The sequence below is a fragment of the Aspergillus brasiliensis genome (genome assembly GCF_001889945.1).
Source record: "Aspergillus brasiliensis CBS 101740 unplaced genomic scaffold ASPBRscaffold_6, whole genome shotgun sequence".
NCBI lineage: Eukaryota > Fungi > Ascomycota > Eurotiomycetes > Eurotiales > Aspergillaceae > Aspergillus > Aspergillus brasiliensis.
The window spans coordinates 1,524,136-1,550,104 of NW_027137447.1; the positions used below are offsets into that span (position 1 = coordinate 1,524,136).

At 49.9% G+C, this 25,969-nt stretch overlaps 9 protein-coding genes across 9 annotated transcripts; 4 read left to right on the forward strand and 5 right to left on the reverse strand.

Annotated features, from left to right (window-relative positions):
• Positions 1–595: 595 nt before the first annotated feature.
• ASPBRDRAFT_178093 (uncharacterized protein) lies at positions 596–3,167 on the forward strand (the record flags this gene model as incomplete). Its single annotated transcript, XM_067619874.1, has 6 exons — positions 596–1,160; positions 1,355–1,388; positions 1,578–1,783; positions 1,832–2,678; positions 2,734–2,951; positions 3,001–3,167. The coding sequence occupies 6 exons, from the start codon at positions 596–598 to the stop codon at positions 3,078–3,080; spliced, it is 1,950 nt and encodes a 649-aa protein (XP_067479314.1). The 3' UTR covers positions 3,081–3,167.
• A 351-nt stretch (positions 3,168–3,518) lies between these two features.
• Positions 3,519–5,311, forward strand: ASPBRDRAFT_196187 (esterase-like/phytase family protein; the record flags this gene model as incomplete). Its single annotated transcript, XM_067620958.1, has 3 exons — positions 3,519–3,808; positions 3,871–5,078; positions 5,223–5,311. 3 exons carry the CDS (start codon positions 3,519–3,521, stop codon positions 5,309–5,311), a joined length of 1,587 nt encoding a protein of 528 aa, XP_067479315.1.
• An 809-nt stretch (positions 5,312–6,120) lies between these two features.
• ASPBRDRAFT_55307 (putative tubulin-specific chaperone c) lies at positions 6,121–7,513 on the reverse strand (the record flags this gene model as incomplete). The annotated part of the gene is made up of 4 exons (XM_067627370.1): positions 6,121–6,327; positions 6,376–7,098; positions 7,149–7,372; positions 7,393–7,513. 4 exons carry the CDS (start codon positions 7,511–7,513, stop codon positions 6,121–6,123), a joined length of 1,275 nt encoding a protein of 424 aa, XP_067479316.1.
• An 839-nt stretch (positions 7,514–8,352) lies between these two features.
• Positions 8,353–11,596, reverse strand: ASPBRDRAFT_30417 (uncharacterized protein; the record flags this gene model as incomplete). Its single annotated transcript, XM_067622774.1, has 5 exons — positions 8,353–8,940; positions 8,996–9,445; positions 9,500–10,183; positions 10,245–10,922; positions 10,982–11,596. 5 exons carry the CDS (start codon positions 11,594–11,596, stop codon positions 8,353–8,355), a joined length of 3,015 nt encoding a protein of 1,004 aa, XP_067479317.1.
• A 2,378-nt stretch (positions 11,597–13,974) lies between these two features.
• Positions 13,975–15,461, reverse strand: ASPBRDRAFT_43464 (uncharacterized protein). Its single transcript, XM_067625003.1, has 3 exons — positions 15,344–15,461; positions 14,702–15,268; positions 13,975–14,636 (listed from the first exon to the last, which is right to left on the reverse strand). Exons 1-3 carry the CDS (start codon positions 15,391–15,393, stop codon positions 14,060–14,062), a joined length of 1,194 nt encoding a protein of 397 aa, XP_067479318.1. The 5' UTR covers positions 15,394–15,461; the 3' UTR covers positions 13,975–14,059.
• A 302-nt stretch (positions 15,462–15,763) lies between these two features.
• Positions 15,764–18,069, reverse strand: ASPBRDRAFT_65755 (putative acyl-CoA oxidase; the record flags this gene model as incomplete). The annotated part of the gene is made up of 7 exons (XM_067628585.1): positions 17,666–18,069; positions 17,411–17,609; positions 17,230–17,349; positions 17,024–17,173; positions 16,448–16,964; positions 16,325–16,379; positions 15,764–16,275 (listed from the first exon to the last, which is right to left on the reverse strand). The coding sequence occupies exons 1-7, from the start codon at positions 17,859–17,861 to the stop codon at positions 15,764–15,766; spliced, it is 1,749 nt and encodes a 582-aa protein (XP_067479319.1). The 5' UTR covers positions 17,862–18,069.
• Positions 18,070–18,396: 327 nt separating this feature from the next.
• On the forward strand, positions 18,397–20,275 carry ASPBRDRAFT_153044 (cytochrome P450). Its single transcript, XM_067619353.1, has 3 exons — positions 18,397–18,527; positions 18,576–19,178; positions 19,230–20,275. Exons 1-3 carry the CDS (start codon positions 18,453–18,455, stop codon positions 20,178–20,180), a joined length of 1,629 nt encoding a protein of 542 aa, XP_067479320.1. The 5' UTR covers positions 18,397–18,452; the 3' UTR covers positions 20,181–20,275.
• Positions 20,276–21,702: 1,427 nt separating this feature from the next.
• On the forward strand, positions 21,703–22,753 carry ASPBRDRAFT_30421 (aldo/keto reductase family protein; the record flags this gene model as incomplete). Its single annotated transcript, XM_067622777.1, has 2 exons — positions 21,703–21,757; positions 21,819–22,753. The coding sequence occupies 2 exons, from the start codon at positions 21,703–21,705 to the stop codon at positions 22,751–22,753; spliced, it is 990 nt and encodes a 329-aa protein (XP_067479321.1).
• Positions 22,754–23,224: 471 nt separating this feature from the next.
• On the reverse strand, positions 23,225–24,323 carry ASPBRDRAFT_55313 (uncharacterized protein; the record flags this gene model as incomplete). Its single annotated transcript, XM_067627371.1, has 2 exons — positions 23,225–23,667; positions 24,308–24,323. 2 exons carry the CDS (start codon positions 24,321–24,323, stop codon positions 23,225–23,227), a joined length of 459 nt encoding a protein of 152 aa, XP_067479322.1.
• Between the last annotated feature and the right edge of the window lie 1,646 nt (positions 24,324–25,969).

Consider the following 25,969-nt stretch of genomic DNA (forward strand, 5'->3'; position numbering starts at 1 on the left):
GGATGGCGGTAAACGTGGACTTAATTGTGTCGCAGCCAATAAGCGAGTCCCGCGGGCCAATGATGGGCCCGGCGGTGAACAGCTGCCAGGCACTTCTTTTAGACTGTCTCTCTCTTACATTAATTAGTATTCTGGGGAGGCGATTATGAGTTCACTAGTTTGCCTGGGGGACTTAGTCAAGCTGCATTTCTCCCTCCTTCACTCCGGTTCGAGTGGAGTTCAGCGGAGGTTATTCGAGTGTGATCTCACTCTCCCCTTCTCGATGGTTCTTCGGGATACCCCCCGTCGGGCCCATCCCTCCTCCTCTGACCTCCCTCATAATGGATGCCGACATAATTTCTCTTTATCTTGGCCAATTTTGTCTGTTACAACAAGCGTTTGAAGCTGTGATCGTGAAATTTCATTTGTCTCATATGTTCGTACATCTATATCAATGGAAAAGCGTCACCTTGTGACTTTGTTCGCTATTGAATCAACGTTTCTCTCCCGCAGCGCATGCGTGGTTTGCGAAACGCTCTACAGCTCAGCAACTGACCTTCATAAGGGCGAACTTGTCCATACAAGATTCGCCCTTTTGGATTTTGGCTGACACAGGATGACGGAAATTCTCGAAAATCAAAGCCCCCCTACGTTTGTTCAACCACCACACAATAACCCAGGCGCATCTACATCTCACCCGCGCAACACCCAAGGCGATTCAGGAATCTCATCTGGGGCAGGTACGGTTCCTCTGCGAGATGAGTCGCTGTCTAGTCATAGACGTGAGGCGAAGGCGGATGTAGTTCTACCGTATTCTATCGAGGAGCCAGACGACGAGCCTGCCGAGACAGCAGGACGAACAACAGGCAAGCCGGTGATACACTTACTTGTTGGGGACGATTCGGAGATTTGGCAGGAAGGGTTGGTGGACTCGATGGAGGGGCTTCATTGCGACTCAGACCAAGCCGATCGCCAATGGAGCGCTAGCCAGACAAGAGGGAAGAAAAGAAAGCCTTCCACGACGGCAACAGGTTCATCTCGACCATTGCGACAGTCATCTCCCGATTCAATTCCCAACGCTCAAGGTGGTGAGTGCAACGATGGTCCCAAAAGGAGGCGCCGGAAAGGCAGATGCACGAGGGAGCATCTGTTCCCGGGAATGTTCTGGCAGTACGACAGCAGTGAGACCGGCTCGTCGGGGAGCTGGAGTTCAAGGTCTCCGTCGACGGATGACAGCGCAACCCAGCCTTCCAGTCATACTGATGCCGACGCAATGGACCTGGATGAATGAGTGATGTCCTTACGGGAGATTGACATCGCCGCTCATCCTTTTCATCCTTCAATTCTCCGAATCTATAGCCGACACGTGACGTAGTTGACGGGGCGCTAGCCAGAACGGGCTGGATCCTGTATGACGTCACGCGGTTCTCATCGCCATTTCCGGCGAATCTCAACGACTTCCATTGGCGACCACCAGTCGATCGTTTATGCCCCCTCGCCCATTCATCTCTGCTCATGGTGCCTGTGTGCGTTCCTTTTCCATTGGCATATTGAATCTTCATAACATTGACCCGTCTTGCTACAATGGCCGCCACTAGAACATCCACCCGTCAAGCTGCTCAGAAGGCAAAGGAAGCCATTGCGGCTGCTCCTGATGTCAAGAGCCGCGGTCCTGCTGGCGCAAAGCGCAAGGACTCCACTGACAAGGGGCCTGCACCGAAGAAAGGAAAGAAGGAGGATGATAAGGTAAAGCCCGAGAAGGATCAGCAGCCGCCGACAGAAGACCAAGTGAAGACCACAGAAGGTATGGCGCAGAGTCCATCATATCGAGGTTCGAAGCTGACTCGATCAGAACGTGCGGAAGAACCGGAAAAGGCTGAGTCAAAGCCGGAAGAAGTGCCCGAGAAGCCCACCGACAAGGAAGAACCGCAGGAGACTGAAGAGCCCGCCGACAAAGCCGAGGATAAACCGAAGCCAGATGAAAAGCCCGAGGAGAAGTCAGAGCAGAATGTAGAGGAGAAGCCGGAAGAAAAGAGTGAAGAGAAGCGCGAAGCAGAGCCAGAGACAAAGCAAGAGGAGAAACCCGCTCCTGCTCCTGCTGAAGGCACCGAAGCCGGCGTCAAGACGTCACAGGAGCGGGAAGAGAAGGTAGCATCCAATGTACTCGAAAAGGGAATTGTCTATTTCTTCTACCGACCGCGCGTGAATGTGACAGATCCGCAAAGCGTGAGCGATATTGCCCGGAGCTTCCTGGTGCTACGGCCAACACCCATTGGTGCCACATTGAATCAACAGCAGGGCTCTGTGGAGCCTGGCGCAAAGTGCCGGCTACTGATGCTGCCGAAGAAGAAATTTCCCACCTCTGCTAGAGAACGTGACATGGGATTCGTCGAAAAGGCTGGGCAAAGTATGAAGTCGCTTCAAGAGAGCTTTATCGCAGGCGATACGTACGAAACGTCTACCCGTGGCGAGCGAACTGTTCCCGAGGCCAGACCGTTTGCCGAGGGCGTCTACGCGATCACATCTACGACTCGGGCGTCTCACCTGGCCTATGTCTTGACCATTCCGGAAACGATTGGATCCATCCAGGAAGACTTCGGTTTGCATTCTCGGGGCAGCTGGATCGTACAGTCGAAGAATCCTAAGTATCCTGGCCCATCCTACGCTCAAATTCAAAAGGACCCCGAGTATCCCGAAAGGTAAGTGATCGCCAACACAGATCATTGAAAAGGAAATGAGTCCTAAGGATGCCAGTGTACGCGAAAAGTTCGGCGACTACCGTTGGGTTCCATTGCAGCCAGAATTCATTGACTACCCCAACGCGCAATTCCTGATGATTGGCGAGGCTACCGACGACCTGGGCAAAGCCGCGACAGCCGAAGAGGGCGGCAAGCAGGCCAACGAAGCACAGCCTGGAGAGGAACTGGAGAAGCTGGAGCAGGAGAATGAAGAGCGGATTGAAGCTCTACGGGGTAAGTTTATCAAGTTTGTGTTGAGATTCAGTGACTCATGTCTATGTAGGCGACGACACGATCTATGAAGATCTCGGTTTGGATGCGAAGAACTACCCTAAAGTGCCGACGACCTGGAACAGCGAATGAAAAGCTAATATGCAGTGATGAATTGCAAACCAAGTATGGTAACCAGGATATGATAAATGGAATGAAATGACATGATTCGAAATTGAGTAGCCATTCTGATTGCAGAGAGTCCGTAGGAAGCTGGCATTGGCTGGGACTGGATCCGTTCTAGATCCATCGGCTCTGGCTAGTCCATTTGGTAGAGCAAATCGCGTGCATCGATGCGCCCACGTTGTCTGCAGCTCGAGTATCTCAATCTGATAACCCTAAGCTGGAATTGGAGATGATGTTCAGTTCATTCAATGTATCAGATGGCGCCTGTCGGAGTATTTCCCGGCCGTCATCATTGATCTGATCTCAGCTGCAGGTGCAGGTGCAGTCAAAAGTATTTATTCCTTGCATTTCTCCCCACCACATTGCGGTATGTAAGTACTCAAACACAACTCCTCTATCCGCATCATGCGATTCTACTCTCTTCTTACTGTGCTACCCTCTGCAGTAGCAGTCTTTCCCTCTTCCTATTCCTCTTCTGCTTCCTCCAGCGTCGTCAACCAAACCACCTGCGGCAGCACCACCTACAGCTACACCGGCCTCGAAGGCTATGGCTTCGTGCCCTCCAATGCCACCGACAAATATGGCGACACGATGGGCGGTTTTGGCAGTTCCGCCGCCTTTGATCTCTCCACCTGGCGACGAACCGGTCCCAATGCCTACACTGGCATCATCTACTGCCTCCCAGATCGCGGCTGGTACATCCTGTCCTCCATATCCGGTTATACATCCATCTCACTAAGAGTATACAAAACAACAGGAACACCAACGGCACCCTGAACTTCCAACCACGCATCCATACCTTCAACTTAACCCTCCAACTCGCCCCCAACGCCTCCTCCACGCACCCATCGCCTACCAACATCCACCTGCACTACCTCGACACCCTCCTCCTCACCGGCCCCGATAACGAACCTCTCACTGGCCTCGACGCCACCTTCACCCACACCCTCCACTATCCCAACTTCCCTCCACTCCCAATGGCCATCTACACCGGCGACGGCTTCGGCGGACCCGGCCCCGGCGGGCGCCGCATCCCCCTCGACGCCGAAGGCCTAGCCCTGCCCGCCAACGACCCAGCCCACATCTGGGTCTCCGACGAATACGGACCCTACATATACAAATTCGACAAGCAAACCGGCCGAATGGTTTATGCGATCCAACCACCACAAGCATATCTCCCGCGTCGGAACCACACCCTCAGCTTCAGCGCGGATAGTCCGCCCATCTACGATGCCGCTCTAGAACCCACCCCGGAAGACCCTACCACCGGACGAGACAACAACCAAGGCTTCGAGGCATTAACCATCTCCTCTGACGGGAAGAAACTGTACACAATGCTCCAGTCCGCACTGAACCAGGAAGGGGGCCTGAAGAAGCAATATCGGGACCAGGCCCGCTTCCTACAGTACGATATATCAAATTCATCGGGAGTAAATGCAGTCTATGAGGCTGAGTACGTTATAACGCTGCCGAAATACTACAATCCAGAAAAGGGCCATGATATCGTCGCGGCGCAATCGGAAATGCATCTCCTCCCGACAGGGGATTTCCTCGTGTTGGCGAGAGACTCTGGGTTTGGTCATGGACAGAGTGATTCCCTCTCTGTGTATCGGCATGCTGATATCTTTCATATCACGGCTAATACAACGGATCTGAAGGAGCTGAAAGGTGTGGATGCGCCGAATGGAACGATCGCCTCGGATAAAGGTGTCTTGTATGATGGTATCACGCCGGCAGAGTACTGCTCTTTTCTGGATTATAATGTCCCGGACCAATTGGCCAAGTTTGGTCTGCATAATGGTGGAGTGCAAGATCAGTGGCTGTTGAATGAGAAATGGGAGAGTTTGGCCCTGGTTCCGGTGGATCCTGACGATACTACTACTTCTACTAACAGTAGTAGTGTCGATGGAAAAAGGGAGTATTTCTTATTCAGTATCAGTGATAATGATTTCATTACGCAGGATGGTGAGTCACTCCTTTCATTTTCTTTTCTTTTCTTCATCTTCTACCCTGTCCCTGTTAGTACTCTTCACATGGGACTCTATTTCCTTGCAGGTTTAATCTGCCAAGGTTGAATGTGGACTAACAAGTGAGCTTCCTTCGTTCTAGGATACATGAATTTCGGTCGCTTCAGGTATGCAGATGGCTCCGGGTATAATCTTGATAATCAGGTGTTGGCATTTAGGGTCAGGTTTTAGATATTTCAGTCACTGTGGATAGTGCTGTAGGAACCTTGGTTGGTTACAACTTACTATATAGCTGTCTTGAGTAGTGGGTTGGGACGATGCCGTCGGCAGTGGTAGAGAACTGAGGATATATATATTTTGCGGGTAGTAGATATGATGACGATCATACCAATAACTAGACCTATAGCATGAATTTCATAGTGGGGAATCATATAAGAATAGTAGTCAACAGTTTACTATCTACAGTCGTTCATAGTTATTGGATAATAGTAATTATCATAAATTGAAGAGCATAATATATAGAAAAACTCAGTTACTATTTGACAAATTTGGTATTTACTACTCACAACATAGTGATCTAAGAGCTACTGTGATACGTTATACACTATATAAATAACTGTTTCACAACTGTGAATAACTTTAAGATACTAAATATTGACTTACTATCTTTGTATCACACCCCTTTGGTGAAGGTGGCACTCTTAGAGTCAGTCATCACTCCTACAATTAGTATATTGCAGCGACAGCTTTGATAATTATGGAGTATCATAGTACTACTACCAAATAAGGTAAAATATCTTAAATTGAACCCATAAGAGGCGAATAGTACTACTAAATACTAATAAATGAATCCGTGGTATATCACCACTCAAGAGAAGAGAGTAGTACTTACTTCAGAAGCAACACTATTCCCGTATGTAGGAAATGTTACCGAATTTGTCCCCTTCGCATACGAAATGCAGCAACCACTACTTAAGGCACTCACAGAACCGGACGCCAACTCCCACATCCTCCGCTCGTAACCGGCAAAAGCATTTCAGTCAATGAGAGGAAATTTTGATCGCACGCAGAATATCATCCAGCGACCAGCCTGGTCCTCCCGGAACAATCTCCGCCCAGACTTCTTCCGGCACGGCGTCTTCGGCATCCAGCAGGCTCCAGTTGGGGCTGGGTTCCGGCTTGATCCATTTGAAGTCTTCGACTTGACTCCAGTGGTCTTCGTCATCTGGGCGATCGTGGTCCAGTGTCTAAATTGTTAGTAAAAGCAGGGAAATGAATCTAGAGTGGCCACCTACGTAGACACGGGGTTTCCGACCGAATCGGACATTACTGCAGTCCTCGATGATCGGGTTGCTCGAACAGCTCAGGTAGACGTCTACATTGGAGCAGTTGTGCATCCGGAACTGCCGACAGTCAACCACGATAATGCTGTTTTCTACCCCAGTAATATGGGCTGGACCGTTGATTTGACCACAAACGAGTAGACTCTCCTTGACGCTCTTGATGGTCAGACTGGTATACGGCTTCCCGTTGGCGGTGGGAATGGACATGTCGACCACGCAGTGGCGAAGATGGGTGATGGACGCCGGCACCGTTGCGGTCGAGCCCGAGGACGGCAGCATGATGTGCAGGTTATGGTGGTTGTTCACAGACACCGAGGACACGGCCGTTGCGGCGAATCCACCCCCTAGGTCTGACTTGGGTTTGTCCTCCTCTTCATCCGCAGTAAATGCAGGGATAGAGGTCGGAGCAAGCTCCGGTCTTTGTAAATGGAGGCGGTTGTCGGGTTCGTTCAACGGCGTGGACGGATACATGGGGGTTTGTGTCGCGGACGAGCTGACCGAAGATGTGTCAGGGGAGGGAAACCCAGGGATACTGCGTCGACCTTGAGCGGCGAGATGCGCGGCATCGGACAAAGAGATGGCGGAGGCATTCTTCTTGGTCTTGAAGCTAAACTTTGGTCGTGGTTCCACTGCAGCTCGGGTCTCGACGAGTTTGTCCTGTAGAGCTTTGATGGCCTGCAAAAGTCAGTATGCCAATCGTAACCAGACGCAAAGAAACTGTGTACCTCAGCATATATCCGCTGGTCATAGGTTGGGATATAGCTGGCGGCATCCTTGACCTCGTTGGACAAGCGCGCAATGCCCGCCAGACAGTGATCGGTTGCATCGGTCCGTTCTCCGCCCACTAACGACGTGTCTGCCAGCCGATCCATCTGTTCCTGGAGCGCTACAGGAAGAACAGGCGTCAGATTCCTCTCGTCAGAGAAGAGGAAAGAGCATGGGTAATCAGCTGGACCAGCTCAATCATACCAGTGATCTCATGCTGAAAATAGCGGAAGAACCGTTCCTTCAACGGGATCTCGGACTTGAGAATCGTTTGGTTCTCGGACTGAGACGGCCGACGGGCCGGGTCAAACTCAGGCATCGACATGATGGCGATGAATTAGATAGAAGGGAGAAAGTATAAGAGGAAAGGGAAAGGACAAAAAGACGCGAGTTGACGGCGTCTGAGGTTGGAAGAACGGGTGCGGATGAGATGTATTGATGACGTCGACCCGAGCTCGCTTCGACTTTCTGTAGCTGGTTACCAGCAAATTGGAGCTTTAAAATCGGGACAAGGCAGACAGGAGATGGTAAATATCGCCTTGCGAAAAGGGAGCCGGATGCTAGCAAGCCCCAAACACCAGAAGGATTAGCTATTCACGTTCCAATGCACGACAGAGCATCAGTCCACTTCAGCGATTAGGGGAAGACAGAGAGGGGCAGGCAAGCTGGCCAATGCCGAGTCGATCACCCGCCGGTCCACCTCCGGACGCCCCGGAATTTCAAGCAAAGGGGAAGGGAAACCAGCATTACCCACCCCAGTAGGTTAGAACAACATGCAACACGCAGTGGTGTCCAGCTCGTGGTGGCACGAGACCTGAATTCACTGGGCCAGTTCTTGCTCCGAGTCGAGAGCAAATGGACTTTCAGCTGGTGGTGACGTCGACTAATCGGGCCGTTCGGAACTCGGCGATTCTCGCCTCCGTGTGGGTGGTGTCCCCGCACTAGTCCCGTTCCAGTCACGACAGCGGCCACTCCCGAACTGTCTATCAAATAGTCTATGAATCGGAGATATAGCATACAATTCATACATTCATTGCACATTAAATCAAAAATATATAGTATATCTCATCACACATACAGCCAGAATGCATTGTAGTCCTTTTATGCCAAAGCGCCAACGCCAATGTCAGCCGCCAGACTCCACATCAATTCTCCTTCCAGAGATCACGTCGACGATAGCTCTGGCAGACCAGGCCGGGGAAGAGAGGGAAGGCCATCAATCTCGGCCAGAAATTCCGTCGAGAGCAACGAATGCCGCCGACGTTGCGTATGGAAATCAGCTGCCATGGGCCGTTCGACCACTAGCCGGTCAAAATCGGATCGCAGATCACAGTCGCTGGTGGTCTCAATGCCGTCTTGCATCCGGACCGACCTCAGCACCAATTTGCCCGCTTTGACCCAGAAAGCAAGCACCTCGGTTTCCTGAGGGAAGGACAATGCCAGTTGTCCCGGTCGGAAGACAGATGGGCTAACCTTGGACGAAGCCTTCCTCACCCGCTTCAGCTGAAGACGCCCGTTGGCCTTGGAATCACCGACATAGACTTCGCACATCCCGTTCGCTATAATGAATCGCGTCCCGGAAGGGGACTGTGCCGCATGCACCACTCGTGTACTAAAGGAGTCGTTCGTTGTCTTGTCGTCCAGCATCGAGAAAAATGAGGGGTACTCTTTCGCAAAGAAGGCCGTAAGGAGAACCGAGTGCTGTGTACCATCATAGTACACCCCGGTAAAGTCCCCGTCGTTGCTTGTCCACTAAAAAAACTGTTAATGGTACAATCCTACAGCAGCAAAAGGCGGAAATACATACTGATGGAAGCTTGAACGACTTCGACTTGTCAGGGACAATGCTCCATTGCTGAAAGGTGCAGTTCCACACGTCGACGTAGGCATAGTGGTCTCCAAGATGGGTGGCAATGACAAAGTGCTTCCCATCCGGAGAAAACTGTAACTTCCTCTCGATGATCGCTTCCTGTCTCTTGCCTTGATATGCCGTCCCCTTGGCATTGGGGGATGCGCCCATCACAGACCGGTGACCAAAGTCCGATGACCGATCCATGCCGGTACCTAGGGAGACCCTCTGGATAGTACGCGTGCATATCTCGTATACTCGAACTTGATCCTGAAGAGTAAACGCGACATATCGATCGTTGCGGGACATGACCATGCAGGTAACAGGGAAGGTCTGGTTTTCAGTTTCGATGGTCAGGTAAGCTTGAGGAACGTCGCTGTCGTTCTCGAACACGACGAGCTCGTAGTGCTGTGTCTGTCAGTGCCTGCTTCGTAAAGTCAAATGCGAAAGATGAATACATACTTGTCCAACAGAAGCCAGGACAGCGCAGCGTTGATCTCCCGCGGCGGCTTGTTGTACGCCAGGAATATCATATTTATGGCCTTTAGGTTTTTTACCATCCCCGACGCTCGTTTCGAATCTCATCACCCAGTTGCTGCCGGCGCCCCAGAACAGTAGGCAGCTTCCCGACGTTGAGAAGCAGAACCGGGGTTGGCGAGGTAACTGATGTCCTCTGGCCGAATTTCTCCGGAAGAGTGACGCCCCTCCTGCAAACGGTAGCTTGACATTTCTGAGGTCGCGCGAAAGGGTTTTGATCGCTTGCCTGTCGAACGACTGGTCCGTCCTACTACGCGACAAGATCGGACTAAAGACTTCGGTGGTGGTAGCGATAGCCTGCTTGCTCGTCACCTTCGACAACGGAGCGGGGTTCGAGGCAGGTGAAATCGGGCGTTTTGATGGATCGGACTCGAGTCGTGAGGACTGACTGGTGGAGTGACTGAGAGAGCTGGAACAGGATGTGGTGTCTCGCGAGGTCGAATCAAGAAGAGAATGGCGCCTCTCTGCATCCGAGTCGGAGAAGAAGTGTAGGGCATCTGATAATTGCTCCAGAGGCTCGATCATCCGAGCATGCTGGATTCTCTTATTGCCTGGGCACAGGGGACAGTCGATATCCATCGTCAGAAATTCGGGGGTCCCTTGTAATTGCTAGTCACCAGTTAACATGTGCAACAAACACAACTAGCACCGCAGACAATCCGCGCCCTACCTCGTAAGCCCTTTTGTCATGGGCCTTTAAGCTTTCCTCCAGTACTGTTCCCGGTACCGGATGCACCGCAGGACAGTTGACGACGTACACAGCGCTAACACGTGAGGTTTTTGGTTGAGGTTTCGGATCCGCTTCGGCGGCCGAGGAGCTCTGTAACCACTGCGTGAGGTGTTGTTGGTAATCATGAGAAAAGGCTTCTAATTCCCCATTGCAATCCCACATTTGCACTCGGCGATTGATAAGCCACCGCACAAACTGCCCAGATGCTTTCTCCCATGAGGTGCGTATCGGGGACATCTGGTGCCAAGTATCCCGAATCCTCCGTGTCTGGAGTGGCGGGTGTTCTTCAGCCGTCTGGCTTAAGATGATCGTTGCGAAAATGCGAAGAGGCGCGGTGTTGAATTCATCATCGAAAGCAGCCAGGACCGTCCTGGTGAGCTTCTTCTTGATGTCTTGTGCTTGATTGAAGGACTCATCCACTTTAAATGCTGCCGGACTGGTGTAGCCCTGTTCTTGGGAGATCCGACGGCGATCGATATGACACTGGATGATCGCGGAGTCCACCGCCCAAAGCATATCATATAGAAGACAAAAAGACACCAACTGATCCGCATCATTCTTCATCACCCCGGTCAGAAGATCAGTGATAAGCCTTTCTGGAGCGCCCGAAAGTGGATACTAAAAAATAGAGTAAGTTCCTGTCCCCCGTAAAAGCATGTTTCCTTGGCATCACTCACAAGACCCGTTGCGAAAGGAGGGAGATAGGGCTTCGCCGAGTCCAACAGGAAGGCCTGGCTCGTTGACAGATCTGGGGATCCAATACTAGTTAGGGCCTTGGGTAGGAAATCACTAATCAGGAAGCGCTCGACATTTGAAAGGTCCGGGTTCCTCCACGCCGCTCTCATGGCTCGCTCAAGTTGGAACTTCCGGTCGGTATCAATCGCTTCCCCGCGCAGCAGGAGCACTCGAATCCCTGCGAGTAGCGTATGCGCGATGAGGAGCCGGTACCGAATAAAGTCCCCGTCGGTGGTTTTGTGAGAGGGAAAGAGTTCGACTTTAATTTTGACGAGGTACATCAGAGCGGAGAAGACGGTCTCCGTGGGGAGGAGATAGGGTAGGAAGTATGGGTGACAGTCGCGAACATGGCTCAGACCCTGGAGATAGGTTCGCTGGGCATCGAAGATGGTCTTGATCCAGAAGACGGACCGGGTGAGAGGCTCAACCGACGCCTTGGCATCCTGTTGGAAGAGTGCGATGTCCAGCGCATGCTCTCCGATGATTTCACGTAGGATGTGGGCAAGATCACGGCGGCCCAGCTGTTCCCACACGGCTGCCACCAGCGGATGTGACATGTGGAAAACCGGGATGGCAGGCCACGGACATAAGAGCGAGCAGACTAAAGTTCGATCACCAGAGGACTGGTTTGGGGGCAAGACAAGGAGATCCGATCATCGACAGAGAGCCGCAGGCGACAAAGAAGATGTTGTTTCAGAGTAAGAGGAGAAGGAAGAAAGCAGGTTGAGGCGCCGCGCCCACCTGCTTGCCAGGTGACCCCGAGTGATTGGGGGGGAACGCAACCATGCCGTACTGGGACGAAAAATGCCTTATGTCGGTGACCTGCAGCCCTCCTCGAATTTTTCTGTTTAGCCAGCTTATGCGAGGCTGCGTGTGTCTTGTCTTACACGGTTTGCTGATTTGCTGATTTGCTGCCAGTCACCCAGTCATCCGGCCCGCTAATGGACACGGGAGGGGGGTTGCAGACGCCCCAGCCTCGCCGGTTGATGATAAGTTAAGTACTTCGTACCTCCTTGCTACTAGTAACGCATTGGTGGTGTTAGCCATCGGAGAACCAACGACAGTGAAAGAATGGAGGGATATTATTGGAGAGAGCCCCTGTGGGAACTGTCATAGCTTGGGGACCCATTGGACTTTTTGATGGGCGATGGTCCGGGCTGGATCGAATGGGACAGAAAAAAGGTCGAGGTGGGATGGAAGTTGTGCGCAAGAGTGGAAACGGAGAAGATCATTGAATTCCTGGCAGGAGATGGAGACGATGGAGACGCGAAGACAGGGATTGCGGGTGGAGGAGCGCGACCAAAGCAGTAAGGTACCGGCCCCAGGCTGCAACTAGACGGAGCGACTAGTTGAGTGTCCCCTGGTCTGCTCTTCACCATCATTGCCCTGGAAGGGATCTGGCTCGCTTTAGGGCTCCTTCGCTTGACCCGGTTGCTTGAGGAAGCGTCAGGGCATGTTTCACGAGCCATGACTTTATTGATGCTTCCTCCAATGATCCTGGCAGATTGGATGATGCATGGTGATAATGACCGACTGGATGCATAGAATGCTGACGGGTGCCTGGCAAGAGGATGGGCGGCACAATGAGGGGGCCAAATAGCCTAACTTGCTGTACGTCGCAAGTAGCTAGCGAGTTAGTTAGTAGTTAGCAGCTAGCAGACATTCCCAAGTAAACTAATAGCATTCTCCCTAGTAGCTCGTTTACCCCGCCATGTCTCTTCTTTCCAGTCCTTTCCAGGCACCATTTCTGGTAAGAGTCCCTCCTCATCGCTGACATCTAATTTTAATAATCCAACTCCCTGCGAAGTGCTAACTGATTTGGTGACTGACTAGACTAGTCCAGGTAGTACCGCCGTTGACAACAGTTTTGGACCCCACGGCCCGTCGGTCTCGCCTACAATTAGCGGCAAACACGAATGGTCAATCTCAGCCCAATCCAGCAGCTGTCTTGTTGACTCTCTGTCTGTCTGCCGCGGTCGGCTTTTCCTCCTCCCTCGTGCTTACCAACCACCAGGACCAAACATTCCAGGAACCGAACCTGCTCTTCTTTTTCTTTTTTTTAAACCCCTCGGTCTGACATGCATGCAGTTCACCGTCCAGGCAAGACCGACTGTTTCAACCCCAGGGTTTGTGTCCTAAGATGTTACCGTCCAGACCAGAACCGACGCTAAAGCATGTTTGTACGTTGCTGGGCGAGACTGAGACATCGAGCTTATACTATATGTGCACTATGGACGACGGCGTACAGAGTAGCACGTAGTCAGTAGTGGGTGTGGTGGTCTCTTGCTTGCACTGCCACAGTAGACGCTTCCCCCGTTTCTAGGCCCAAGCGCCCTAATGACTACTAACTAGATAGCAACCGGTGGCTCCTTCCTCCTTTGACAGGGTCCCACTAAAGATCGTGCACCAGGCTAAGTTAATAGGATTACTGTGTACAGCAACTGCAGTTCCACGGTGATTACTGCAATTATATCTGCTCCTCCCAATCAGTAGCCATCCCAGAGTACTCTTAAGTGTATGCTATCTATTCTTGTCTTTGGGGTTTTCTCCAGCACCCAACTGGCCGTCCATGCTACATTCCTGAGGTCAAAAGAGTCATGATCAACAGATTGTGAGTTATCTGGATATAGTAGTACTAGTTGTGAGATTGCGTAAGAATACTGAGAATGACCCTACCTTAACGGCCTCCTACTGGGTCTCTGCATTATCTTATTCCTACCCAGCTGCAGTTAACTGCTCTGGGCGAGGAAGAATAGCCAAGGTCTTTCACTTATTCTCTGCTTCTCGATGTCATCTCTGCGAGAAAACAATATCCTTGCATTTGTCTACAACCATACCCCGGGACCGAATTTGTTGATTTAGAACCCTGGGTCATTAGGAGACTAGTTGAACTTAATGAAGCACGGTGATCTCGGCACTCTCTAGGCTTATGTGAGTTAAGCATCCGTATCTACCCCTACACTGGGAAACAACAAAAACAGAGTCACGATCAACCTATATGTCTAATATGACCTCTATTTTTACCTCTCTTGATCGATAACAGTAAACTCTACCGTATTCGAAGCAGGTATCACCACCTCCGGCCGTCCATCATTATCAGGTGGATCCGTGATAACCCCGAATCCAATGACCGAAATAATAGTATCCATATGATCCTCCTTTGTCCCCCAATCCCACCATTTCAACTTGCATCCCTTGAAGCGGTATCGCAGGACCTCTCCATCTCGAGCATCCTCTGGTAAAGATAGCATGCTTTCAAGTTCCTGCACTTCACACCAAGTCTCATTAGGCTGTAGAGATATAAACCCCGGACTCGAACCCACTGCACAGGGCACATTTTCATCCTCGAACACAGCGTATCCCGCCGTACAATAACTATGCCAGGATTCCCACTCTCCAGTACTATCCTGACTACGCCGATAGATACAAGACACCCCCCAAGCTTCCATATCACTCACCGAGAAGGTAATCGGTCGAGGGGTATCATCTCCTGATACCCCATGATAGGTAAGCTTCCAAGTCACAGGCCAATCGTCTTGGACACTCCATGTCGGCGGAGCTTCAATTTCGAGGGTGAAAATCGGCACGCCTGGGGAGCTACTCCACTCTTGTCAGCATTGCATTTACTACTATGAACAGACGGACAGAAAAACCCAACTCACACATTACTGGGATCCATTTCTAGAATCGGAGGACTCGATGCTCTTGGCCGCGGCGGCGGCAGACTGCCTTCGATCACACTGAATGAACAGCGTGCACCCCCAGGCAGTATCATCGGAGTTGATCTTGGCTTCAGCTCCGTTTGCATCTCATTCATATCTTTCGATGCCCAGTCCCAGAGATACACCTCACCCCCGGGCCAGAAGAGCACATATGTTATCCATTCGCTTTTCTCAATCGCTCGGGATAGTCCCTCTCCCAGAGCCATCTCCCATGACACAGATTTATCATCCGCACCCAGGTACCAGAGGTGCGGAGGATCCGATCGCTGCGTTACTGGTGTGGAGTGACTGAACTGTACCTGCACCTCTTCTAGGACATCAAGGGACACCTGGCGGAAGACCCTAAACCTTTGGTCGGTACTGGGAGACCAGTAGAAATAACATGGTTTGGGTTCCTGTTGCTGCTTCGATCGCGTAATAGTCACTGTAACGAAATTGCCGTTTGGGTTCTGGGTATAGAAATTTCGGGGCGCAGTAAGAGATATCTCCAGCGCTGGGGTATGTGGGCTTTTGCTCTGTTGTGTCAGTAGATATCTTGTCTCTCATGTCTGCGGGAATTGGATGGGTGGGGTCTGTCCATACTGTCGGTCTGCATCGGAATATCTTAGATATGGTTTCAAGGGGTCGTTCATGATTGCCGATCTCTTGGTAGGGTGGCAAGATTGGTAGCAGAAGTTAAGCTGCACTGGAGATAAGGAAGAAGATTGCTTATGTATTTAGGCTAGTATCTATTTACGGGGAATAGACGCGCTTAATATTTAGGCGAGTGCTTGTGCGGGGGTGTCATTTAATTTCTTCTTTTTATGAAAAGACAGTCATCATGAGAGTTAGTTATCCTTGACTGATGTGGTAACTAATCACTGGTACTAGTAACTAGTTAATGGTGTTTGTTCGCACTTGGCCAAGTGGTAACTAACTAGTGGCCCAGATCCGGTAATCCCGAAATTCAACTAAAGAAAGCTCTATAACGCTAGCCATGTTTGTCTCGAAACAAATAGTTACCTAGAGTCTAGAGGCTCGTCCAGAAAAAGTCTCCAGCTCGGAAACAAACTCATTCCATAGCCTATCGGAAGCCATGGGCGCGTTGCTGTACATTTCTCCACCACTTTCCTGTAGGAGGGTCTCCAGTTCTGGGAGTAATGCATCCGCGGCTTGGGCTTCCATTTCTTTTTGAGCTTTCCGGCTGATGCCTCCCTGCTCTGTATACCAAGCCGAGTCTTCAAGAATAGCACCACTTTCATAGAGTGCAAGAAGTTCCGACTTGATATTTGCATCCCTTGCTGCTTCAAACGCCATTCGATGGCCTATGGCTTGGATCAGTGGTAGTGAAAGTGGAAGGATATTGCGGTTAAACTCTTCGCTTCGATGCACGCCACCACACTGGCGCAGGTGGTTTTTCGCTTCCTGAAATAGAGAGGTTTCATGTCGAGCGATGGGGCTATCAGGATATCTGGGCGCTGGCAATTGATACCGCCCGATCAGGAGCTCGCTTGCTAGTCCTGCACCAGTAACTACTATTAGCATGAAAGTGCTGTGGCACACATAGATGAATAGGTGACTTACGAATGGCAAGAACCCTGATGTCACCTTCAGCGGTGCCCACTGCTCGGATTTCTAGCTATAAGAAATCGTCAGAGTTCCGCATAACTGATTTAGGAGAAATCCAAACTGTTTGGTCGTTCTTACTTCACTTTGAAGAATCTGATTATGTTCGTAATGTCCATGCCAGCCACACCCGTCATTTATGGCCTTGATGCTCTTTTGAAAGTGCTGCAATGCAACCGCTTTAAAAACAGTCGCAATGGCGTGGCGGACGCGTACATCAATATCTCGCTTGCGGAACATGGTCGCCGCTTCGATAAAGAAGGCTTGAAGCACATGGTATTGCGAGATTGCGTGAAGAATAGGGAGGTGCTGGGTGCGGAATCCTATAACAGCCATTGGCTTTCCTTCGTGTCCGGTGACCATCCGCCGCAGACTGAATTGGGCCGCATTATAAACTGCAACCTTGAGTGCTGGAATAGATACACCAGAAAGAAATAAGGTTCCAACCGAGACACGGTTGATCGTGGAAAAGAAGTGATCACGTTCGTTTTGGGGTTTTTCAAGGCTCCCTAGGAGAGCAGAGTTAGGCAGCACAACACGGTTGAAAAGGGTGAGTGAGTGGTCGATGGGATGAGCGCCAGTGCGCGGAGGTAAGGCCCTGGTGAGGAAGTAAGTTAATAGGCAACAGTAGGGAATGGGAAAGAGATGGTCCCTCACTTCGAAGTCACGCCTTTGCACATTTCTTTGCCATCTCCCAGGGGAACTAGAAATGGACGCACTCCATAATCCTCGCCCTCCACGATCAATCGAGCAAAGACAACAGCAATAACAGGGAGCCTGCATCTTGGCGTCGTGGGTGGCATACATCTGTAATCATCAAGTTAGAGTCAAGGATTAGAACATGATATAGGACGTCCACTGACTTTGCCGCGGCCCAGGAAGGGGTGTGAAGTTCGAAGCCACCGTTTGGCAAGAGTGTCGCGGTGGTTTCTAAGTTTCGCGCGTCTAATCCGTGACCGACCTCGGTGAGCATAAACTGCGCTCTGAACGAGGTTTGCTAACAGTCAGTCCGAACTCGCTAGCCAGAGTTAGGTATCAACTAACGAGACATCAAAACTCAAGGCACGTTGGAGAATCCCCTGGAGCTCCGGTCGGCAAGTTGCAAATGGGGCCACAGTGCCCACAAACAGATTATACTGAATACTAATCAGAGTGAGGGCACCGCCGTCAACTGCGGCAATTGGGTCCGCGTGCAGCTTCCAAAACTTCGGACTGAGAGATAAAATATCTTCCACGGTCAAGCCTATTTTCACTTAGCTGGTCATCAGAGGGGAGAGAGTTATAAAGATTGCGTCGTACTGTAGGCATCGCAAATCTTCTTGGCCCTCTCATAAGTGAGCCTAGTGCGCTCCTCCAGGGTCAGGGAAAGTGCTGGCGGTCTGAACAAAGGCGATTGAGCCAGCCCAAGGGTAGGTGAGGGAGACTGCCACACCCATTCATAGAGGGCTTGGTCTGGTCGGTCCGTATGGCCTGTTTCGGGTTCTGGAGGCAACATGCTTGCGAGCTGTGGTGTACAACGGTGAGTGTAGGCAGCAGTAGCTCCATCCTAGAGAAATGCGGGCATTTATATACCAGCGACTGTGGTGCAAACATCTCCGGCTTGATAAGAGACCGTTATCATCCAGTGCAATATGGGCTGAAAAAAAAGGAAAAAAAGCAAGGAAGAAAAACAGGTTGTGGAACAAAATCATATTACAATGCAAGCTGTAAAATGCGCCACAGGGCCACGAGACATGTTTGTGGCGGGCTGGGACCTACGTATCTGGAACAATACGAGACTAAGTGAAGCTGAATTGAGTCGAAGGACCAGGTTAAGGACGGTTGTTGGACATCCATACACGCTTGTGGCTAGCTGAGGGTATACGGAGTTCGTCTTGGACAAAACAGCCGAAGTCCAATTGAGTGTGCGCGGTGGGTTGTGTGGAGATAAGCAAGGCATTAATGTGGCGCATAAGCATAGTCGGGTTGGGCTTCCACGGTACCCCGATAGTGTTTGGTTTAGGAGTAAAAGTCTTATGCCTATGATAAAGCGTTGGTCGCCCAGAACGAGTTCTACAGGTATCATCCTTCATCCAGCAAGTTCAAGATGTACGTCGCTGCGGTACTTGCTGCGGCAGTGGCTCATTGGGCCTGCGTTATTGTCACTTTGACCATCTGTTATGTTGGAATTGCCTCCCAATCAACTAGATGAAACCTAACACTCTCATAGCTCTTCAGTACTGCGATCTACAATTTGTACTTTAGCCCGTTGGCAAAGTACCCAGGACCTTTTTTCGCGAGGATTTCCTCCATTCCAGATTTCTACTGGTCTCTAACCGGTGAGCGACATATGTGGATTGCGCGCAATCATGAGATCTACGGGGATGTGATCCGCTATCGCCCTGACGGCCTCCTCTTCAGAACTTCTCAGGCATATCGAGATATTTTCAATATGAAAGCGAACGTCAAGCGCGCTAAGTTCTATGACATGATGACGCGGAACAAGAATGACACGAGTACCATCACAGGGACTGATCCCAACCTTCATGCTCAGAAAAGACGGGTGCTAAATACTGTCTTCTCGGAGAAATCGCTTCGTTCAATGGAGCCATTCCTAATCAAGCATATCGCACGCTGGTGTGAACTCCTCATTGACGGAGATGGTGCGAATTGGTCAACACCAAGGAAAATGTCCGAAGTATGTGACTATCTGGTCTTGGATGTGCTATGTGACCTTTGCTTCGGACAGAGTGTTGATACGAAGGAACCTGGCGAAAATGAATATCGTAAAATTCCTCATGCGATTGAATCTTTTCTCCGGATTGTTTACCCGGTATGCCCTCCAAGCTTGACGCAACCTGGCCTATAACTGACATCCATAAAGCTTGGTCACTCTCCATGGTTGAATCTTCTCGTCTGGTTAAAGCCGCGAGGCCTGGATTGGTTATTCAATGTCATGACCCCGCAGCACATTCAATTTCTTTATGACTTCGTGAGGCAGTCTCTAGCGCAACGGCTTCAGCTCGAAGGAGAATCCAAAAAGTCACAGGGCCAGAAGGCGGAACAGCTGGGTCGAGGAGACATGCTCCACTATCTGATTTATGCAAAAGACCCCTCAACTGGTCAGCTGGCGTACACTCCGGAAGCGCTGGAAGCCGAGGCACTGATGCTCACAGTTGCTGGCTCAGATACCACGTCTGTGATCATGGCAGGGTTCTTCTTTTATATTGTCCGCACACCTCATGCTTATCAGAAGCTCGTCGATGAGATAAGAGCTACTTTTGCCTCTGTTGATGAGATTCGAGGCGGTCCGAAACTGATGTCATGCCAATATCTTCGGGCTTGTGTGGATGAGGCTATGCGGGTTACGCCTCCAGGACCAGCTGAGATCCCCCGAGTCGTGTTGTCCGGCGGCATCAAGATTGACGGGGATTATGTTCCCGAAGGGACAACTGTTGGAGTGGCATCCTGGAGCTTTTACCGCAAAGAAGAGTACTTCCCCGACCCCAATGTCTATCGCCCTGAACGGTGGATAGTGGATCCGGAGGCTGGAGTTACTGCAGAAGATGTAGCTAGGGCCCGTTTTAGTTGCTTTCCATTTACTGCTGGTACGACGAGCTGTGCTGGGAAGAATCTTGCCCTTTTGGAGCTTTACGTGACAGTCGCCAGAACGCTGTGGCAATACGAGGCGCGGTTACTACCAGGCGACACGACGGGGGCTGGCAGCAAGACAGAAGGATGGGGGAAGAAAGACCCCAACACCTTCTATATCAAGGATAAGTATATCAGCGTCCGGGACGGTCCGATGATCCAGTTTAGGAAACGAGATACTTAGAAACAGCAGATATGCTGCAAGCACTAGTTTGGTTTTACATTATTAGAATGCCCGATTTTGTTTATGTTTCAAGCCTGCACATGCTACAAATAGGCGTCAATATTCGTAATGAGATCAAGAAATTGAAGGGCTTTTTTATCAAGTGTTGCTCAAGCATTCCCGCCAAATAAATTTGAATAATAGCTTTTCATGAACCCTCAACAGTATGGCATCAACTCTGCATGCCCCTGAAATAGGGAACCGGCTGTGTTCTTTCAAAGAATGCCCATGTGTTCATCCTGCATCTGTTCTGCCACACACGGTTGCTGCTTTATATCTTGAATGCTGATCACTCATCTTGCCCATACATTATAGGACCATGTTAAGCGATATCCACTCTGGGGATTAAAGAAAGAAGACAATTTCAGTTATAATCTAATACCATTACCGTACTATCTACGATATCCCTGTTGATTAATTGATATGGCCTCGCAGCATCTCCCTCGGGTATTTTTACTCCTGCTTCTCCATTAAATGAGGTTTTCCTTTTGGGCCCAACTGCAGCATGGCTGCCTACACACAGCCGGCTTAATCGTTTTATATCTCATCATTCCGTGGTGTTCCACGTATTGAGCACCTACATTTTACCTTCATGTGGCGTTCGGAAGAAGTCCTGTTTGATTAGCACATCGCTGATTTATTTGGCCAAACAAAGCGAGAGTTCAACGTCCACTCATCTTATACAGAATACTCCGTAGCATGGCGGGATAAAATTCATCACTCGACTCAGCTGATTGCTGAACTGAACCCAGATATCTAGCCCAGCAGATAATTGTTGCTTCGGGAAGATATTTTGCCGAAACGACAAGGGGACTTGGCTCGGGAGGATTTCGCAAATCTCGATCTCCGGTTCCAGATGTATTTGAGTTATGCTCAGGGCACGGAGGGGTTGGATGGATACTGCATTTTGGGTCGACATGATAGTATATACCCTGAATTGTAGTAAACGTAGAGAAACGCAGCAGCTTAACTAGAACTAAATTCAAGTCAAAGGTTGTGATATCCGCGTAGGATTGGAATTAAAATGCTGATACTGACGTACGTTAAGTATGTTTTGCTGAGCAATATTATTCCAGTTCCTACTAACTACTCAACCTAACTAAGCAACTGGAATAAAATCCAAAGCAAGTCAGACTATCCTAAACCCAATCCAACCAAGCCACAAAGATAATTTCACTGCCATCTCATGCACTCTGGACTCTGCCAGGCCTCTTAGAGGGCATTTCGATCGGGGGCCCTCAGACAGGCAAGTCCGTGGCGGGGATTCTCACGGAGTTTAGCGGACATTGATTTATACCTCCGATCTTATCAAGGCACATGATGCTAACCTAACTATCATTTATCGCTCTCCCCCGCGAAAGTGATGGTTGATTATCACCATCCTCAATTTCATTGCATCCCTCTTTCGTGCCTCCACCTCGATATCATTACAAGTTTCCCGAATATTTATCTACCTCCATAAATACCAAGTTTATTATCCACCATGACTGTCACTCTCGTCAATAGAGCCATCGGCCCGATCGGATTCGGTCTTATGGGTACGCCCATATCCCCTCTCATCCCAGCTCTTACAGCAGCTCCTTCTAAGCTAACCAACAGGCCTTACCTGGCGTGCCAACCCCACCCCTTACGACGAGGCCGTCAAAGTCATGAAGCGCGCCCTCGACCTCGGGGCTAATTTCTGGAATGCTGGAGAATTCTACGGCCCTCCACATGCCAACTCCCTGCAGCTATTAGACTACTACTTCACCAAATATCCCGAAGATAGCAGCAAAGTAGTCCTCAGTGTCAAGGGCGGTCTAGGCCCCAAGGGTCCCGATGGTACTCCAGAAGGCATCCGCACCAGCATTGATAACTGCCTCAAGCTTCTCAACGGCAAAGTTTTCATCAGTATCTTTGAGCCAGCGCGGGTCGATCCCAATACTCCCATTGAAACCACCATCAGCGCGATAGCTGAGTACGTGCAGGCCGGCAAGATTGGCGGCATCGGCATCAGTGAATGTAGTGAGCAGACAGTGCGTCGGGCTCATGCCGTACATCCTCTGGCTGCTGTAGAAGTTGAGTTGTCCCTGTTTTCCACAGAGCCCTTGGAGAATGGAGTTGCCGCTGCTTGTAAAGAGTTGAATATGCCACTGGTAGCATACTCTCCTTTATCCAGAGGATGGTTGACAGGACAATTACGCTCATTGGATGATCTGCCTGCTGATGACTCCCGGCGCAATTATCCTCGATTCCAGCCGGATGTGTTCCACTTGAATCTGAAGTTAGTGGAGCAGTTGGAGCAGCTTGCCAGGAAGAAGAAGATTACGCTAGCACAGACTGCTATCGCCTGGGTGAGGGCTCAGAATAATCTCCCCGCAAATCCAGTGATTATTCCTATCCCCGGATGCACTACGGTCGAGAGGGTGGAGGAGAATATGGCCGATATAGATTTGTTGGAGTCCGAGTTGGAGGAGATCAATGCTGTTCTGAAGGAGATTCCTGTTCATGGTGATCGGTATGGGGGAGCTTTGGCGCGGTTCATGAATCTGTAGGAAGCTGAGCAAGTTGTCTTGGCTGGGAACAATTCGCAATGATAGAAACTGTCATGAATTTCCAGATGGTCCAGTAAGATTATTCATAACAAGGGAAGGAGTTAGTAGGTGTAGGATTTTTGGATACAAAACAGCGAAGGCTTACATTGAAGGGGGGAACACAACGCAACAACGATCGACCATACTGTCACATCAAAAGCACAAGTACTAGATTCCAAATCTTATAATTATATACAGAGTCATGGACTACTTATAAAGATGTCATTCAAGCCTCACACTATAGCCCGCTCCCTGCATTCTCCAAATCACAATCACTGATATTTCCTCTTTCTCTCCCTAACCGCGCCAACCACTGCTCCCAATAATCCTAATCGCCATATTCGCCTCCCTCCACACCTTCCTCTTATCCACACCCTTGTCCCAATCACAAAGCCTAAGCAGATTTCACTTAATTCCTTTTCTCTTTCCTCATCAATCTCCCTGTCCATGGTGCCCTATTGCAGGATACATGCGCTCGCCAATCGCCTTTCGACGATTCATTTCCTCCACCAGTCTCAGCTGCATCTGCAGATCTTGCTGGTCGGCATCATCACCTCCAGGAGCTGGGAAATGCTCTGGAAATTCCATCTCACATTGCTCGTGAAGGTGCTGCACTTGAGCGGTGTTCCATCCTTGCGAATAGAAATGGCGTGAGAGGGCTTCTTTCATAGACTCGATAGCAGCGACGAAACAAGAACTCTGTGTATCAGACCATCCTTGGGAGCACAAGAAGTCGTATAGTCTCTTTTCGGAGGTAGTCAGGCTCGAAAGGTCGATGGCGTTAGGCTCACCTGCAATTGATGTTGCGTTGAGTGCAATGGAGGGTGTTCGGGATGCGTCTAGTAGACTGGTACTGGGCAGAGGAGTCTCCTCACCTGTGTCGGATGTCATCTTTTTGGTCACTTTGTAGATCAAGTGCCACACAAGGGACTATGTGAGTTACATGAGAACGGAGGCGGCGGCGCTACTTTATCTATCCACTGGGATACCCTTGCACCCTTGCACTAGCACGACACTTACAGTATTTTACTAGTAGTATTTAGGCCGTACGGAGTATGACCACTTGGCTGTTGCCAAGTTATATTCAGAGGACTATTCGATGGTAATACCAAGTATTGATTGCCTCTTTAACATGTGAGGATCTAGTACTTAGTTGACATGTTCTCTTCTGGATCTTGACTGGCTGCTCAGTTCTTTGAACTACTATGCGTTATGAACCATTGTCCAGCCAAGACAGATATTCAAAGCAAATCTATACACTAGGGAGCAACAGGGATCGGGAACGTCTGACTGGAAGTACCTAGTATTCTTGCTTACTACTGGAGCTGTACTAGGCGTCATTTCAACTGCTAGGAAGGTGAGCCATAGATCGTTACTCATCGCCTCGACTCGTCCGCTCTAACTTAGCAACAACCCATACGCAACAAGTAGACCTGGTTTTTACACATGGACCTGTCCTTTGTTAAGAACCGAACTTTCTGATTATCCTGCTCACTTTTTGCATCTCTTGGCCACCACTCACAATCATCATGTTAGCGGTAAATCCGGTCACCGTAAGGCAAGTATCGACCTACCCAGGACGGCTAGTGATTTAAGACCCCTGGCAAAATGCCTGCGTGTAAGCACTAATATAGTGCCAATACAGCACAAGCTTAATACTTGTTACTGAAGTCAGCGTTACATCTGTTAGTTCAAGCTTTGCCTGGTAAGGAAAATAAACGAGTCTGTAGGTGCTGGGCCATGGTCCGGATCAAACCCGGAGGATACACTGATTATTTATGTAGTATATAGCTATCACATAATTGTCTCACTTAGTATAAGAGAAACTGGCTAATGTAACCTACTCTTCATGTTGTCTAGGCGGCCACTCATATACCAGCATGTTTCATCTAATAGAGGTGGGTAGGAAGGCTAGCGAGCACTTTTCCACTGAACTAAACAGAATCACACCCGAGCGATGATTGGCCGTTCTAGAATTATATTCGCATTAACATTAGTAGTACCAGCTTCTCAATATTCGTTGACTGGCTGTGAAAGAACGGGAGAGACAGGCGAGAACAACACTTAGGCAAGGTAACGGATAGCCATTCTGCGACGCTGGAGCAATGCGATCACGCTTACCATCTGTTATAACATCATCATGTCCCTCAGCAAACTGATTCATAAGTCAAGGTTCAAGTATGTTATCTAATCATCATAGTCAGGTTTGGCTAGAGAACTCTATAGTCCAAGAACAGTTTATAGTCTATCATAATAGAGTTTTTCTGCTTTCTGCTTCTGTGATTTATCTTTAATATTCCGAGTACTTATGCTACCAGTTCTTTGTCCTTCCAGGCAGGCGGACTGCATAAGGCTGCGAGCTCTTTACCACGTTGTTCATTGCTATGACGAACTTTGGGTCATGCACAGAGTGTTGGCACTGAAGCTTTCCACCAACTGCAGTAATTCTTTTGTTTCGTTCACTTATTCGTCCCATGACTCCAGACCGAGAACCACAGGATACAGGATTATCTTCCATGGAAGGCTATCTGCAGCTTTCCCGCACTGCTTGATTGGCACATTCCAGGAGCCCCTTGCTGGATGGGGGAGTCAATAAAGAAGCGCGCATTGAGCCATGAATAGACTCGCTCCCGACCGCACCGCCCTTTAAGCGAAGATGAGGAAGAAGCTTCGAACCCTTCATCGACTACCATCATACCTCGCTTTCGCTAAAAGACACTCAATACGCATATCGTAGAATATTAATTCATGCGATAGGCTGGCGATTCATGAGGCTCTCTCAACGACCATGGCGTCCAGTGTCCGTGGATCTGGGGAGTTACATACTATCTCAGTGTTGGTAAACACGCTGTCACATTCTCCATCTCCTCTGGATTGCACGATAACTTTAACGCGTCTCTCCAACCAGACTGATGAAACTGTCAACAAGGCCCCGCCTCATTGGCATGACCAATATTTCTCAAAAGTATCGCAAGCTGCAAGAGGGTCTTTGGCAGGAAAACTGTGAGTTCATCTGGGTTAAATCGAAGGACACAGCTGCGGTGGACCACAGCGCGACCCATTTTAGGATCGCAGAAGACACTTTCTGCGGCGATTTGATCCGCAGGCAGCTAAAGGTCTGGAAGATTCTCTGCTTGAGACGGCGCAGTTACCAACACTAAAGACTGATGCGACATT